The following is a 17,067-nucleotide window of genomic DNA, read 5'->3' on the forward strand; positions in this document are numbered from 1 at the left end:
ATCCTTGATTAATCAAATAATTCTGCTAGTAAATATAGGCCTAAAGAAATATGTCGTGAAATTATTTTCTTTTCTCCTGAAACGTGTATTATAGATTTGTTGGTTACATCGAGGAAGATCTTCAATTATATTCTACCAAGAAGTATACAAGAGCATCTGCATGAAATTAGACAGCTGTGACAGCATTCCACATTAACTAGTTTGCTCATCATACAACGTAAGCAGAGCTGTAGCAAAAGAGTTCTAACAAGGAAATAAAACGTTTTCGGACTCATGTACACATGACACATTTTCATCCTCTACATATGAGGAATGTTTACCTAAAATTCTGACGTACCTTTTCGTTACATCCCGTGCACTACCTACTTAAGCAATGGTCTGACGTTATAAACTTTTCAAATTTGAATTGGGTTAAAATAAATCAAATGTGTTCAATCTTTGACTCATTCTGGGTTTTGGCAATTTCCTGAAGAATAAAGTCCTGGAAAACCAAGTAATATATTATGATAAAATACTTAACTTTTCACTTGAAAAATTTTCCTAATTGAATTCTCAATCGTAAATAAATACCGTAGTTGTCGATATTTATTGCAATGTGATAATTTCTTATATAATATGTGAACTAAGTTAAGAGCACACCAGAAGTAAGTATACCCTTATGTATTTTCATTTAAAATTTCATTGCAGAGTTTCTCATCTATTGTGATTGCTAGCATACTACCTGATACACAAGTTAAAAGAATAAACTGTAGTGCATTTCTAATTATACGGTATTCAAAGGTCAGAGCTATATGAAAGTCCTCAACTTTGTTAAAACGTAAGTTTGTAGAAAAGTAATAAATTGAGAATTTATCTTTACTACCGATACCTATGGGCTATTCCATATGAAATCGATCAGTAAAAAACCTCCCATTTTTTTTATAGGCCTACTCTAATTTTTTCCCTATTTATACAAGGTGATGAGGAGAGTGCATTTTCAAAAATATAATATCGAAAATCAAACGGTTTTCGTATTGTTGAGCGACAAATTTAGCGTATTTTATAAAAACAAGCCTCTTTCAGCACTCAGAACTCTGAAACCATTTACTGCAGAACATTGAACGGGAGCTCATTCTGAAGCTGACATTTAGTAGGTTATGTTAAGAAGTAATCCTTATTTTTATTGTACACAGAGAGACAGATAATCTGATTCTACTTACTTTTAGGCTTTTTGCCCATTTGTAAAAATGTAAAAAAATATTGAGAAAAAACCTTGCATTATTAAGAGGGATTCGGCATTGTTTGCTTAGTGATATGGCAATAAGTTTCGAAGGTATTAAATAGATTATTTTCACACGCCTGGACTTGAACGGCACAGTACCGCACGCACTGGCCGAGAGCTGAAGATAAGCGAGCGTTGGGCGTCATTTTACTCCTGTGATTATGAAAACTTGTGATAAAGCTAGCCCAGCTATGCGCTGCTAGATGACACATCGCGTGTTTATGTCTCCTGGCCTTGCTTATCTCGGCTAGCTCCCGTCTCACAGTCAGCTGGTTAGTTCACGCGCGCACTATTTATTTTCTTTATTTGATATTTTCAATACTTTCTTACCAACATACCATCAGTAAAAATTTTGTGTTTATTTGTACTTTCAATGCGGAATATAACTATATATTTTAAAAATATTTTTTCCTTGGCAAAGGCGTCTTAATGAGGAAAAATCTAAATTTCTCCATTTCCATAAAAAGTAAGAAAATCTGTTTATATGTCAATAGAAACTTTAATTTCTTAGCATCAAAATAAACCATGATTTTTATCATTGGGTGAAAGGGTTTCGGAGCTACAACAGTTTAAATTTGCTGATTTTATGAAAATACGATAAATTTAAATATTTTTAATTTAAACATTATGAAGTTCTGATGCCTCAAACTTTGCACAAAGCATTGTATCACAGTTCTCTACGTGCAAAAAAAGTTTAATTGTACTTACAAATTGTAAGGTCAATTTTCTCTATATTTCGGTCGATTTGAGATGGAATAGCTCCTATGCAGAATATAATTATATTGGCAAGTAACGACTAGTATTTGTTATAAAGGTTTATAAGAATATATCTCTGCCTATTAAAATAATACTTTTTGTTGGAAAATTCAGTTAATAAAATATTGGATACCGTAGCTCTTAATACAGTTCACCCAAAAGTTATCATTATTTACCCTGTATATAAAGCTGTAACTTTAGCAATAATTTACTGTTTTCGATGTTTCTAGACCGTAGTAGCAATTAAAGAACTTCTTACCTGGAACAATAGCGACAGTCTTCAAAGCTCGGAGTACCCTGAACGTTCGCAAGGCGGCCAGGTTTCCTAGATCTATCCCCATGGTTACGTAACTGCAAATAAGGATTACGAACATCATAAATACGACTCACAAAGGTTTTAGAATCGTTTATTAGCAAATATGAAATAGTTCATACAAACCTGTAAAGAACGTATGCTTTAAAAATACAGGTAATAAGTCTATATTAATCATTATTCGTGATGGATACAAACCAATCCCGAATCAGACGGTATTTATGTATATAGTGATTAATAAGCAGGGTGAAGCAATGATTCAAGTTATAAGATTATCAATAGGCCTACATACATTAAAAATTATTTGACAAATTTCAAATATTAAACTTTTAATCTGAAATTTTGCAGTTCCGAAAAACACCAGAAAATCAATTCACCTTTTCCTCAGTTTTAACATTGCAATTTTTTTATTTTGACGAAAACTTATATCTCTTTGGTAATTAATGCAAAAATAATTTAAGAGTGAAAGAAACTGAGGAAATATACTTCCTTTACATCGACTGGTCTTGACTCATTCTTGCACGGAACCATTTATGTATACTTTCGAATATTTTAGTGGACACTGAATGAGAAAAAGGCCCCGACACTTAAAACTCACCTCGCATTTTCGTGTTTTTTTAAGTTTACACATATAAAGAAAGTTATTTAAAAAACATTTCAAGAACAGTCAATATGTGAATGGTCTTGTACATTTACTTGGTAGGCCTATGTACTATCTTCGACTATTTTGTTTTTCAAGTAAATGAACATGATCTCTCATTGGTTGCTGCTAGGCGGTATGTCCATGACTATCTTTCTCGTTATGTCTTTCTGCGCGCATTAATACAAAACGCGGTAAATTAAATTATTATTGCAATATTGGAAGTTTTATATTAGGTTTGTTCCAGCAAGCAATTCAGAATGCGTTCCGAACTAATACCGAACCGGAACTTCTTTCGACGCATACGCCAGTTGTATACGGTGTCAGAACTAGTTCGGGATTTTACATTGTTTGAATGTTTCTTGAACTGTTCTTTCACGGCCTACGGAATTTCTTCTCATATTAAAATTAGCCTATATTCATCTTCCGAACTTAATTATTCGTACAATATATCGCTATTACCTTTCAAATCACTCATGATGGCCTATTTTTTTTTATTTTAACATCCCTAATCTCAAAGCATTTTAACCATAATTTTAGATTAAGCCATCTACGCACGCATCAACAGTTAAGAATTCCTAATCTTAATCGAAAACCAATTTCACTCATTGCGAACGTGTTCTAAAACACGTTCGAACAGGAAACTGGGAGTTCAGTATCAGTTCGGAATCAGTTCTAGTCTTGTTGGAACGCACATAGAGCAACTGCGAATGAGCAGGCAGTTCAGAATCGATTCTGAACTGTGCTGGAACAAACCACAGTCTAGTATATACAGTCACGAAGCTCAATACATAGTAAATATGCATCCATAGATAGTTGCTGACCACTAGGATCGCTATCGCCTCATTACAGGCAAGGCGAAATAGTACCGGCACAGTCTATTGTTCCTTGTACCCTCAAAACTCAAGCTTCGTGACTGTATATACTAGACCGTAGAACAAACCTTATAATATTGAAAAACACGATATATCGAAAGTACCGTACAGCAACCTATTTAAGATGCAGAAACAGGGAAACAGTTCCACATTATGCATTTCATTAATTTCTACTTATTTTATACATTGATGTAGGAAACGTTTCATTTCATGTCACACATGTTCTTTCTATTTACAGCCATTAAATGACAAGACAAAACTTCAAATATTTTTTACAATATTTCTTGAACCACAACTTTGTTTCATCGAGAAAAAATCGACAATACGTGTGAAACAAATTTCTTTCCATCAATCTGCAGTGGAACCTATACAAATTATGCATGCAGTATGAAATATTCCAATTAAAATACAGAACCTTCACATATTTCTCGAGGATACTTGGAATTTTTTGTGTATTACTACGTGAAATAATTTTTATTCCTATCTGTGCAAACTTCAATAAACAAGAAAATTACAAGTAGGTTTTAAGTTCCAGACCCGAGAATTATGCTATAAACTAAAGTGAGGTAATCTAACTTAACCTCACCTAACGTAACCTAACATACCTAGTACCCAACATAACCTAACCTGATTTAACGAAATAATTCTCACGGAATAATTTAATTGTAATGCATATAGTTTCTATATATATGAATTTTCAAACCTAATGAGATTATACATCACGTGATGGCAAGGTCTTTGATATCATTGCTCATAATGCTGGCTAGTTTCATGCAAGAAAGACTCGAGATCAACCGACTCAAAGGAAAAATAAGCCAGAATGAGTATCTCTTGTATTCCAAAAGAGTGCTTTTTATTCGTCGATTTGTACATAGAAAACGTAACGTCCTGTCTCATTCCCGTGCCAAAAAGTCCTATTACGTTTCTAAAATCAAGCAGGACAGAAGGTGGCTAGGAACTTAGTGGTACAGTAAAGGATATGCTACATCTAGGCACTACAGCTGGATCACACTGACACCGACTACACTAAAGCTATTTCTAGGAACTATTGGTACCAGTGTACAACTGATCTAGCGATAGACTCGATCTCACGTCACTACTCACGCTAAAGCTATTACTACGAAGTCCAGCCAGTTCCATGCATCTCTAAGGTACGTGAATGGCTGAAGTATGAACCCTCTCGCCATCACCTTAACGGCCGACTCAAATGTGTAGATGCCAGTAAAAATTACTCTGAAAGAGAATGTTTCCGTGTTAGGACTAAGCTACCTACAACACACACGAAACATGTAATTAAATCATAACAAGCAATGCAGTCTCATGTGGCAGGAAGGTACTGGGTCGAAAAGCGCTAGGATTCATGGGAACAAACTGAAACATAGCGGTCATACGCTACTTCAAAAATAGTGTCAAGTAATAGTTCAAATTAAGGACAAGTGGGGTTTAAGTGTAAACAGAAAGTTACACATCTCTAGTTCAATGAGTTTATGCTAGTACAGTCTGCGAACTAGCAGGTAGATGGCAGAAAAGAATGGAAATCCTCTGTATCTCAATGTAACTTACAATTCTGACAGGCAGTTATGAAATGACCTTGCAGTTAAAGTGACTTAAAAAAAACAATTTCTTACAACATATGTAAATATTGTTGTTGTTGTTGTTTTCTAATGCCAGGCGTTTGACAATAAAGTCATTTGACCTCTTGCACTCCAATATATTTCAAAGATATTATCATGGCCAACCACTGAAGCACAGATTTTGAGGTGTTCCGAATCCATTTCTTGGTCTGAGTTGCACAATGGGCAGTTAGGGGACTGATATATTCCAATTCTATGCAGGTGTTTGGCCAAACAATCATGGCCTGTTGCCAATCTAAATGCAGCTACAGACGATTTTCGTGGTAAATCGGGAATTAACTGTGGATTTTGATGCAGAGAGTTCCATTTTTTCCCTTGGGATTGTGTTATCAAATTTTGTTTGCTGAAGTAGATTTAATAAATCTTTTCACAGAGTAATACGTAGATTTAGTAACAGGTCTGTAAGTAGCAGTGCTGCCCTTCTTTGCTAAAGCATCCGCATTCTCATTTCCCAGGATTCCACAATGGGATGGTATCCATTGGAATACAATTCTTTTATTGAGTGATATTAATTGAGAGAGCATTTTAGTTATTTCTGCTGTTTGAGATGAAGGTGTGTGTTTAGAGCTATGTTTAACCACTCCAACATATGTAAATGTAATATTTCTCAACTAGAAACTCTTTTTCATGGGTTAAACCACTAATAATTCATTATTGCAGTTTCATACAAAATTCGAAATTAATATCAATGTACGAGGGTAAGTCAACAAGTATAAGCACTTTTGTTTTAATCTTAGGTTGGCTGTCCCACTTTGTGCACGTGCACGTGCACGTCAGCAAATGGTGCCTTTGTCTCCACTTGTGGGATGTTTAACATTATCCCTCCAGTTAATGTTGCGCTGTTGTAACTCTCTCAGTTTGCACCAAAGAAGAACAGAATGTAGTGATCCATTTTTTGTCGTTTGAAGGTGTACCAGGAACCAAAATCCATCGAAGACTTTCCATACAATATGGGGACAATGTTTTACTACAACAAAGTGTGTATGTAGAGATTGAAAAGTTAAAAAATAGTCGGACAAGTGTGAAGGACGAGGAAAAGCAAGATGCCCATTCACATTCACATCCACATCCACTAGTCTGTGCCATGATTCAGAAGAATCGAAGAGTGACTATCGATGAAGTGGCAAATCATATGCAAATTAGTTATGGTTCTGCATATGACATTATTCATAACAGGCTTGGCTTTCATAAAATCTGTACAAGCTCATTAAAGAGCACAAGCACAATCGTGTGCCCGTCTGCCAAAGCTGACTGGACTGTCATGCTAATGAAGGTGAAGTTTTTTTTGAAACGATGAGTCACAGGAGATGAAACGTGGATCCATCACTTTGAACCTGAAAGGAAATGCCAGAGCATGAAATGGCAACACCCTGAATCTCTAGTCAAAAGAAATTTCCGAGTCAATCTTCTGCAGTAAAAGTGATGCTCACACTTTTCTGGGACTCACAAGGGCCAATACTGCAACATTACTTGGAGAAGGGCTCAATATACAGTACACATTACAGTGAAATGCTAGCAATAAGCTAAAGCCTGCAATTCGAACCAAAACGCTGGCACCTATTGTCAGAAGGAGTTCTTTTGTTGCATGACAATGTGCACCCACACTGCTCAAAGTTGAGAAACTGGGTTTTGAGGTGTTGGAGCAATCTACATACAGTCCAGATCTCGCCCCGTCAGGTTTCCATCTTTTTGATCCACTTAAAGATGCCCTAAGGAGCCATCAATTCACCATAGACCATGAAGTGAAGGAAGCGGTGCATACATGGCCTGCTGCTCAGCCCCCCCCCCCCAAAAAAAAACTTTTTTTTTTTCAGAGGGCACCAGGAAGCTTCTGCAACTATGGACCAAGTAATTGTAAGTTTCCTATTGTTGTTGTAATATATGATAAAAAGAGAGTGCAGATACTTATTGACTTAGCCTCTTATTTTTTAGATACTGCGATTCTTTGCGATAAAGTAGCTAGGCTATGTATTTTTTAAATGTCTGAAAATAATTTGATTTTGAGAAGAGAAAATACAAGAATTGACATCAGTCAGAAACAGATTAATTTTAATAAAAAAGCCGCCCTAAACAAGGGTTCGAATAGATCGGTCTACTAACCAATTCATAAAGAATAATAATGAAAACCAATTGTGTGGCAATTTGAAAGGAAAAAAAAAACACTAAGATAAATGATATGGAAACATAGGAAATCATTTACAATAAAACTTTATTGGGTACAAATGATTACTAATTATAGCTAAGGATGATTTTAACACAAGAGATCCTATGGCATCAATCGTTGCATCAGAAATTTTAAATTGTTTAAGTTGATTTAAAGTTTCTCGTGGGATCGTGCCACGTCACCGAACATGAGCCCAAAACTATCCAATGTGTGATGTGGTATTGTGCTCCAAGATGCTGACAACAAGGCTCATATATGACTTGTTTTTCACGGCATACCTCTTGTGGCTGTTGCTCATGCATCTCGAAATGGATTGTGGGATCAATAATGACACCCTTATCCTTCTGCCGATCAATTATGATGATATCAGCACGTCTAGTAGAGCCATCAGAAGAGACGCAACCAACCTCCTCATAAACCTCATAGGAAGCATTCTCACGGATTGAAGATGCGATGAGACAATGAACCGTATTATGTCTGTTGATTCGGAGCAATTCTCCATGATGGCAGAAACCCAAGATGTGAGGAAGCGTTTCTTGCTCGTCGCATCTTCTGCAACGGGTTGAGTCAAGAGTTCTACCAGGAAGAGTACGTACAGGTATTGTATTACAGTTCATCTTAATGGCTTGCGTCCACTGACTGCTCGAAAGTCCCTTTTTGGTTGAGATCCATGAATTACCTTTCTTCCAGTGAGAATAGAAAACAACTCCCAAACCTTTACTTTTCAATTTGCTCCATTGATGAAAAGAATCTTCACGCAATGCTTTTCTTAATTTTTGAGAAGAAATACGTTCAGAGCAATCCAAGGTAATTGGTAATTGTTTGATGCAATGTTCAAATTCGTTTGAAAGATTCTGAGTGGCTGCTACATGAGGGTTGTCAACGTGTAAAAGTCTTTGACAAATATTTAAATGCTGAAGGTAAGCTTCCCACTGGGCTTTAAAGACTCCTAAACTTATGAATGCGTACATTTTTTCCACAAACTACATTCCTTCCAGATAGCCGAGAAAGTGTGATATATAGACAGTGTCATCATAATCAGCATCAAGCTGTCAAGGAGACAGGCCACTGTTGATCTGTTCTGGCCTTAGAATTCATCCATCAGTTTCTTAACTGATCGGTCCTGCTCTCAACTAATATTTCATTATAATTTTGGTAATATTGATCTGGACTTTTAAGTTACGTGTTCAATTTAATTTGTTTGGTATGTTTCTACTTTTTTTTCCAAAATAGGGGTTAATTTCAGCTTTAGCAAAATTTCATCATTTACTTTGAAGTCTGACCAATTGTATCCTTCTGTTCTTCGCATAAATCTCATCTTGGTAGACTTTCGTATGGATTTATTTTTGGCTGTAGTAGCCCAACTTTCACTTACTACATAATAGCACAGGAAGGGATAGAGTATTGTATAATTTTATTCTTATACTCTTTCGTCGTTTGATGGCTTTGAAAACATTAATAATAATAATAATAATAATTATTATTATTATTATTATTATTATTATTATTATAATAATAATAATAATAATATAATAATAATAATCATCATCATCATCATCATCATCATCATCTTCCTAACAGGTAATAGTCCTAAAAATAATTATTCCGGACTACAAAATGTTCCTTTCCTCCCTTCACAGGGCTCCTAGTGATCTTCCTCCTGCTGTTCTGTAATTCAAGACTGTTCGAGGGATCGTTCTAGGCAAATGCTTGACATGACAATGCCAGTTATCTTGGTATCGGTGTATATACTGCAGTACTGATTCCATTCTGAGTTCTTATAGGATGTCTTCATTTCTTTTGTGATCCCACTTGGTATAGTCAACTGTTCAGAGCATGAACTTCATTTCACTAGCAGTAATTCTATTTTCATCATTCTTTCTTAAAGTCCAAGCTTCACTGCCATAACAAAGAACCGGTCTTGCTAGGATTTTGTATAGACGACAAACGGGTATGTGTTTGGGCTAGGGAATGTTTCATTATACTGTTAATGATACCTATGACTTTATTAAATTAAAAATTTTTTGCAGGAATATCTAAATCTCTTAAAAAAGATAGTTTAAAGCCAAGATAATTTAATTCATTAACTCTTTCTAAAACTCTGAAATTTTAGTGTCAATTTATATTTCTCATTTTCATTATGAAACTAATTTCTTAGATAGATGAATGTGTTTATTTGCTCGATAATTTCGTTAATTATTAAATCATAGTGTCTTATATTTCTGTTTTATTTGTGGCTTGCAATCCGAAATTCATCTTTTGAATCTGATACCATGAGTTAATCATCTGAAAATAGTAGCTTAATAGTTAAAAATTTTCTCCGCTTTGGTAATTCGAATTCCTCAATTATTGAATTCTGTCCACTAGTTTAGAATATCGTCCATGTATGTATTGAATACTGTAGGCAAAAACGAACAACTCTATCGTGTGCTCCCTTGTTAATATTTTCAGTATCTTCAAAATGCATTCTTTTATAACACAATTAGTGATAAGACATGACAAAGTTACAGATGAAAATATGCATTATAATTCACTAATGATTACAGATATAGACTATATCTCTATCTGAAGTAACATTTTACATCTGGTATCACACTAACTCTAGTGTCACACTTTCCCCACTTGACCTTAATTGTGTGTGAAAATGGGACAGTTTAATATGGAATAGTCACTTACCATTATCCTTTGCTTAGTTATAATTTGAATGTGACGTTTATAAAAGAAATTCAATGCATTTCACATCAAATTATTATAGTGAACTATTACTTCGAAATTAACATAATGTGAGAAATATAATACATTTAAGGATAAATAATAAATTTTGTTCTTAGATATCTACGTAATAAATTTTATTATTCTGTTGCAGTGTTAATTCTTAATTTTTTTAATTCCGCGTCAACATAAAATGTATAGCGACAAAAATAAGATACCGGTACTTCAGGAAAGTATCTCAGTCATAACGTTCACACAAGAAAATTAAGGAGCCAGGGAACTGAAGGGCAACTTGAGACAAATCTGGTATATAAAAAAGCAATATTAAAAACACTTCGTTTTCTACCATTAGATGTTCTAGATTTAATAAGAAATGCTTTTCTACGAAGATAAAGAGGAACAAAAGATTATAACAAATATTTTAAATACAACATCTAACAGCAATTAAAAACATGTCAATGAAACGAATTCAAAACTCAGATATGTCTTGTATCATCAAATGTTCTGCTAACTAAGAGAAAATACAGAACACCCACATACATCTACAAAGCTTACAGTAAATTGTTTCTAACTATGCCGAATGTTAATATGAATCCTGCACTTCAATTACATGTGTATAATCGCTTTCTTCAAGTTAACACCATAATGAAACCTTAAAATTTGTACAGGATAGAAAAAAAATAGTAATGGCAATCTCTCAGATACGGGAGACAAGATATTCAAGATATAATGTTGAAATGTAAATGTTTTTAATCGTGAATAATAATTTTTACAAAACAACAAAGGTATGTACAGTATTTAGCACAATCTCAAGACAAGAATAAGCGAAATTTGGCTACAGATTTCTTCAATTGGATATACCATTCATATACATATCGAATATCATCCAAACACACCAAGCTGAGAGTCACTAGATGTATAATTTAAAGATATGAATTTGGATGTGTGCAGACATCACTTTCAGGGCTAATCTTTGTTTACTTGCTTGATGGTACTCCATACACAAACACAATATGAGTCAAAGGCAGTAAATACTGTTTGTAACTTTCCTATTTCTAATTTTGTGAAGTAACTCTATATACAAATGTTAGAGGGGGTGAAATAAATTGAATTATGTTTTATTTAACAATGCTCGCAACTGCTGAGGTTATATCAGCATCGCCTGTGTGCCAGAATTTTGTCTCACAGGAGTTCTTTTATATGCCAGTAAATCTACAACATGAGCCTATTGCATTTAAGCACACTTAAATCCCATCGATCTCGGCCGGGATCGAACCCACAACCTCTGGCACAGAAGGTCAGCACTCTACCAATTGAGCCATCCAGGGCGATAGAGGAGTTAAAAATGGAATATTCTGAACATGTTTTCCAAAACTTTCTTTTTTCCATTTATAACAGGTCTGTTTTTTTAAACAGCACCATGTATTTATTTTTTTAATTTTTCGATTTTTGAGGTGTAAAAACGTACAAAATAGGAAAACATTTTTTTTTACAAATAAAAGCATATTGATGGCTTGCAAAGAGGGTATAACTACATTATTAATATAAGACGTAGAATTTAAAGAAAGGAGAATGATTAGAACAGTTTAACAATGTTCTGATTGTGTCACATATTGATATCAGTTCAAATTGAGCCCCATTTACTGCCAAAAATACATAAGTGTATCTCCGAAATTGTTATTGTTTTCAGCAACATTCTTTGCTTGAGCTACTGTATTTCATCCCTAATCCTAATTTATCTGTTTCTATTAAATTATATCTGAATTTTAAAATTTGAAGTGTAATTTGCCTTCGTTTCTACATATTTATGCAATGTAACTAGGGAAGAGACAATGAAATTTTCATCCTGTTTCTACTGTCTTTCCTGCCACAGTGAGTATGACTTTGAATATAAATAAAATAAATTATTTATGGTTTATTTAACGATGCTCACAACTGCTGAGGTTATATCAGCGTCACCGGTATGCCAGAATTTTGTCCCAGAAGTTTCTTTTACATGCCAGTACATCTACTGACATGAGCCTGTCACATTTAAGCACACTTAAATACCATCAACCTGGGTCGGGATTGAACCCGCAACCTCGAGCACAGAAGGCCAGTGCTATACCGACTGCGCTACCCAGGCCGACTATGACTTTGACAAGTGTCATGTAATATAAGAATAACTATACATATTATTTTTAATTAGCTTTTCTTTGATTTTCCACTGTCAACATTAAGAATGAGTTTAATGCGTATTCATACACATGTAATAAGCTAGGATCTGGACATATATCTTAGTATAAAACTCTGAACAAATGCAATCATACTACTTTTTCTTATAACAAACGTTTATAAAGAAGGTAAGACTTTCTCATAATTGTTAAATTATATTGTTTTTTATTTTAGACACAACAAGTACAGTATATAAAAGTGCTTTTTACCTTCTTGGTACTTTCTCCAGAGAATGGAGTACTGCATTTCTAAAGAATATATCAAGTACCTAATTATTTGTATATTAAAGCTATGTGACTTACTCAGTGGACTCTATTGTGGGAGTTGTAGGCATTATCATGAAGATGCAGTTGGTTAAAATGGTGGTGATGATGAAAAGTGAAAACAAGGGATGAACCAAGATGTAGATGGCAACCCGCCGAATAGGGTTGAATGGGTCCAGAATCCACATTGCCTCTGTCGCACTGAACCGGAAAATGTCCTTTCCTTTGCTTACTACCACAAATGTCTGCAAAGAGAATTCATTAATATTTCATTAAACACACCATAGCTACATAAATTATATACAAGAACATTACACTTGAAAAATCTCTAATTCACTGGTGCACTTTCTAGAATGAAGACTTTCCAAAGACAAGACCACTTCAATACTTCAAAATACCATACGTTATAACCAGTGGCGGCTCCTGCGTATTTCTTAAGAGGAGGAAAAAAGATAACAGGACGAAATGACACCTTCTTGAATGAAACAAGCTACAAATTACCCAACATGCATACATGTAAGACCAGGTAGTGTTGAGGTTGGCCTTCCCTTCTGTATAGCAATAATCTGTTCTTGTAAACTGAGTTTCCTAAATTGTCCAAAATATATAATGTTTTCATTTCCATTTATTGTTGAATAATTGCACAAATTAATAATTACAAGGAAATTCACAACTTCGCAGCATTTTTCACACACACTACAGCATCAATGGGAATGGGAAATAATCTGAGGAAAGCGAGAACACTGAACCCACTGTATTGCCACATGTACATTTTACAAGTTCAGTATCACATGCTTTTGAAGAATATTAGTTTTTGTAAAGTCATACTACCATTATTGTTCAAAGTTGCCGGTGGCCAATTCTTTATGTTAAAAATAATGTAGTTTGGAGTACCTACTTTCAATTTCAAATATATTTGCACAAAACTGACAACTTGGCTGTTGCTCTATCTAGTACACAATGAATGGAAGTGAATTTCAGGGGCCAAAAAGATCTGCGATACTAACGTAGAACTACCTCTTTGTTTTATATAAACCCGACTTTAACTTTCAAATATCCTTGAAAGTTTCAAACCATGACATAAAATGCAATGAATAATATTTTTGATTTATAATTTTAAAAAAGTTTATATTACTGTATGGTGTTTTTTTTATTGCGTTGCGTTAAAACGGTTTTTATTGTGCCTCCTCATAGATGTGTTATAGTCTGGTTGAATGCAAGATCGCTAGATGGCAGCGATAGCGAGCTTGCTGCATGACCAGTCGGTTTCTATTTCCCGCCCATGCGCTGATTCAGAAGAGGATCTCCTCCCTTTCCGTTCATTTACTCGCTTTAAAACTCTGCTTCTTTCTCTGGCCGCTAGTGCACTGTTGTCTATGTGTGTTAACTGCAGTAAAGGAGGAATGGCTTGACTTTCCTCCACACAAACAATCTCGCATCTTTCTCACAGTTTTCTAGCAGCACATGAGCGCGCATCGTTTAAAACTCGATCAACCAAGGTTTTCTTATAGCTGTGAACTTAAAAAAAAAAATTATCGAATCTTCCTTGAATTTCAAGGCACATATTTTATTTGGTATTTACTTTCAAAAGAAGAAAAATGTGAGGAGGACGTTCCTCCCTTCCCTCCCCCGAGGAACCGCCACTGGTATAACTCAGACATGTTTAAATTGAGCAAGGGTTGCAAGGAGTAGTGAAGCGCATCCATAACCCTCTCCTACCAAATCCTACATCACCTTCCTGCAGTGCAACCTGTTTTTAATAAACGAGGCTCTGGGGCCCATATCTACTTTAAGCCAAGCAAGAATACAGTCTGAACCACTTCGTCGATGTAATTTATCACTGAAGATGGAGAAGCATTCTCCGAAACATGTCTGACTAAAAGTACGGTCACACGTCGCTACTTTTGCAGCACTGCAGTACAAAAAGCTGCACAACTCTCGCACTGCGACGTGTGAACAACGGTGCAACCCGAAAAGTAGCGGCTGCCGAACCTGCTGCCCGCTAATTTTTCATACTGCGCGCAGCTTAGAAGTAGCGACGTGTGAACAGGGTTCTCAGGGTTGCAGCCGCAGCATTTTTGATATCGGTTTTGTTGCTGCGGTTGCGACCAGTGTTGTCACCCAAATGTGCCAATGATACTTTTGTTGTTTGGATATATTTTAATGTTAGATGTGATGAAAATAAATTATTTGTAACAGTTACTAAATGTACAACACAGTCTGAGTATATTTGCTGACGATATGTAATTCATTTTTTTTTTTAATTTTCCGTAGCGTACTTTCAAACAGAAGGGTTGCCAACATTGATTACGTGAATATGCTGTTGGTTATCATTTAATTATATAGGCGTTTTTAAAAGCTTTGTAGTAAAATTAATGCCAATTTCTGAATACTAGTTAGGACAGAAAAGAAGAAAATAATAGATAAGTAAGCTTTCGCATGAGTTTTTTAATAATGCGAACATAACCACAAAATGTATATTGAGAAGTCAACACGGAGATGGAAACTTGCAGCATGACTGCGGCTGCAAAAGTAGCGCCTTGTGTGTGAACAGATTCGCAACCTCCAGTTGCAATTTTTGCAGCGCTTGGGTTGCGCAGCACGAAAAGTAGCGTGCAGCTCGCTACTTTTGGCTTACGTGTGAACACGACACGCAGCTTTTGCAGCTGCAGTACAAAAGTTGCGCAGCAAAAGTAGCGACGTGTGACCGTACCTTAAGAACTTCAACAAACTTATAAAGTCAGTGTTCATATAACTGTAACATATCTCCTTTAATGTATTTTATGTTTTATATATTGAGTGAGCAGGTTATTTGAGAAACGTGAGCAGGGTGTAACTCCAGCAGAATATTAGCATGGCCTTGGTCGACATTTCGGGTAGAGGGGAGCCCTACTTTACGGGATATATGCAGTCATTATTAAATACTAAACGCACTTCCGTATTTCCGAAGGCCCGTAAGAAAGAAGAAATAATCTGGAGACAAATATCAGATTATCTGAAAATAAATAGGATTATATGTTATTCTGATGAGATTTAATAACATTAATTAAATATTTGAAATAATGTATCTATATGTCTTAATAGTTTACATAATTTTAATCAGAACATAGCAAAGAATCCTCTATCGTATCATGAATGGCAAAAAAAAAAAAAAAAAAAAACTGTGGTCCGTTCAACCTGAAATAACGCCTAAACATATCATTAAAAAAAACAGTGTCCAAAATTCGCCCTTTATTTTCGTAAGATAAAATGTGATTTTCAGATATTTCTGGCTTTAATTTTAGGCCTGCTTTTTCTTTTCATTAACAAAATATGTTCATGTAACTCCATTTCCTCATCATCTGAATACTCAGATTCAACATAGCGTTCGTACGTAATTTGTAAAGTACACAATATACTTACAGGTTGTACATTTAAGTACGACAATATACGTAAATACATAACCTATAAAATTTCCCCCAACGAGTGATTACTATAATCAGAAAAATGCTTTCTGCATGAAAGCAGTGCATAGATGATCATAGCGAGATGTGATCTGTGATAGCGAGAACTCGCCTAGTGTGTGGAGGAAGGCTCTTCGCCTCTTTCGCGCAACACATTTCTCGCTAGCGAAAACTCTTCAAGTGTGTTACGGGCCTAAGAAAGGAAAGCCGATTCATATGTTCATACTAAATCCACTCGTACTGTCAGGAGATTATTTCAATACAAATTTCCAGGTGTTCGAATTTCAGGTCTTATTACGATACATAACTTCATTAATACATTTCGTGAAATTAGAAGTGTTCAAGATAAGAAACGAAAAATTTGACGTACAATGCTCTCAGAAAAAACTCTGGATGACATTGTACACCAACTGGAAAATTTCACTATATTTCTGCACGAAAGACTACCGAATTACCGGTACCGGTTTAAAACCGTATAAGATTACTGTGGTACAGGAACTTAAACCGGGTGACCCAGTAATTAAGGCTAAATTTTGTGAATTGATTTAAAGTAAAATGCATGACGTAGAAATTGATCCTAATCTAATTTAGGTTTCGAACGAAATTTGGTTCCACATACACAGCTATGTTAATATGCATGAAATGTGTGGAAAATGGAGATAGTTCCAGCACAGTCTAGTATATACAGTCACGAAGCTCAATACGTAGTAAATATGCAAACATTAGATAGTTGCTCACCACTAGGATCGCTAATATCGCCTCATTACAGGCAATGCAAAATAGAACCGTCAC

The 17,067-nt window shown here is 35.1% G+C and overlaps 1 protein-coding gene across 35 annotated transcripts in view; it reads right to left on the reverse strand.

The window, feature by feature from the left end:
- Positions 1-17,067, reverse strand: part of para (sodium voltage-gated channel paralytic) — an 873,489-nt gene that overhangs the window by 216,335 nt on the left and 640,087 nt on the right. For 32 of the 35 annotated variants that reach the window (XM_069841227.1, XM_069841234.1, XM_069841226.1 and 29 more), the window contains 3 exons: positions 12,872-13,077; positions 4,950-5,078; positions 2,277-2,368 (listed from right to left, as the gene is read on the reverse strand). In XM_069841227.1, the coding sequence (XP_069697328.1) occupies positions 2,277-2,368; positions 4,950-5,078; positions 12,872-13,077 (427 nt within the window). The remainder of the gene's footprint in view (positions 1-2,276; positions 2,369-4,949; positions 5,079-12,871; positions 13,078-17,067) is intronic. The other 3 variants (XM_069841228.1, XM_069841236.1, XM_069841223.1) reach the window with 1 other exon arrangement.

The sequence above is a fragment of the Periplaneta americana genome, chromosome 12 (genome assembly GCF_040183065.1).
Source record: "Periplaneta americana isolate PAMFEO1 chromosome 12, P.americana_PAMFEO1_priV1, whole genome shotgun sequence".
In the NCBI taxonomy this organism is placed as follows: Eukaryota; Metazoa; Arthropoda; class Insecta; order Blattodea; family Blattidae; genus Periplaneta; species Periplaneta americana.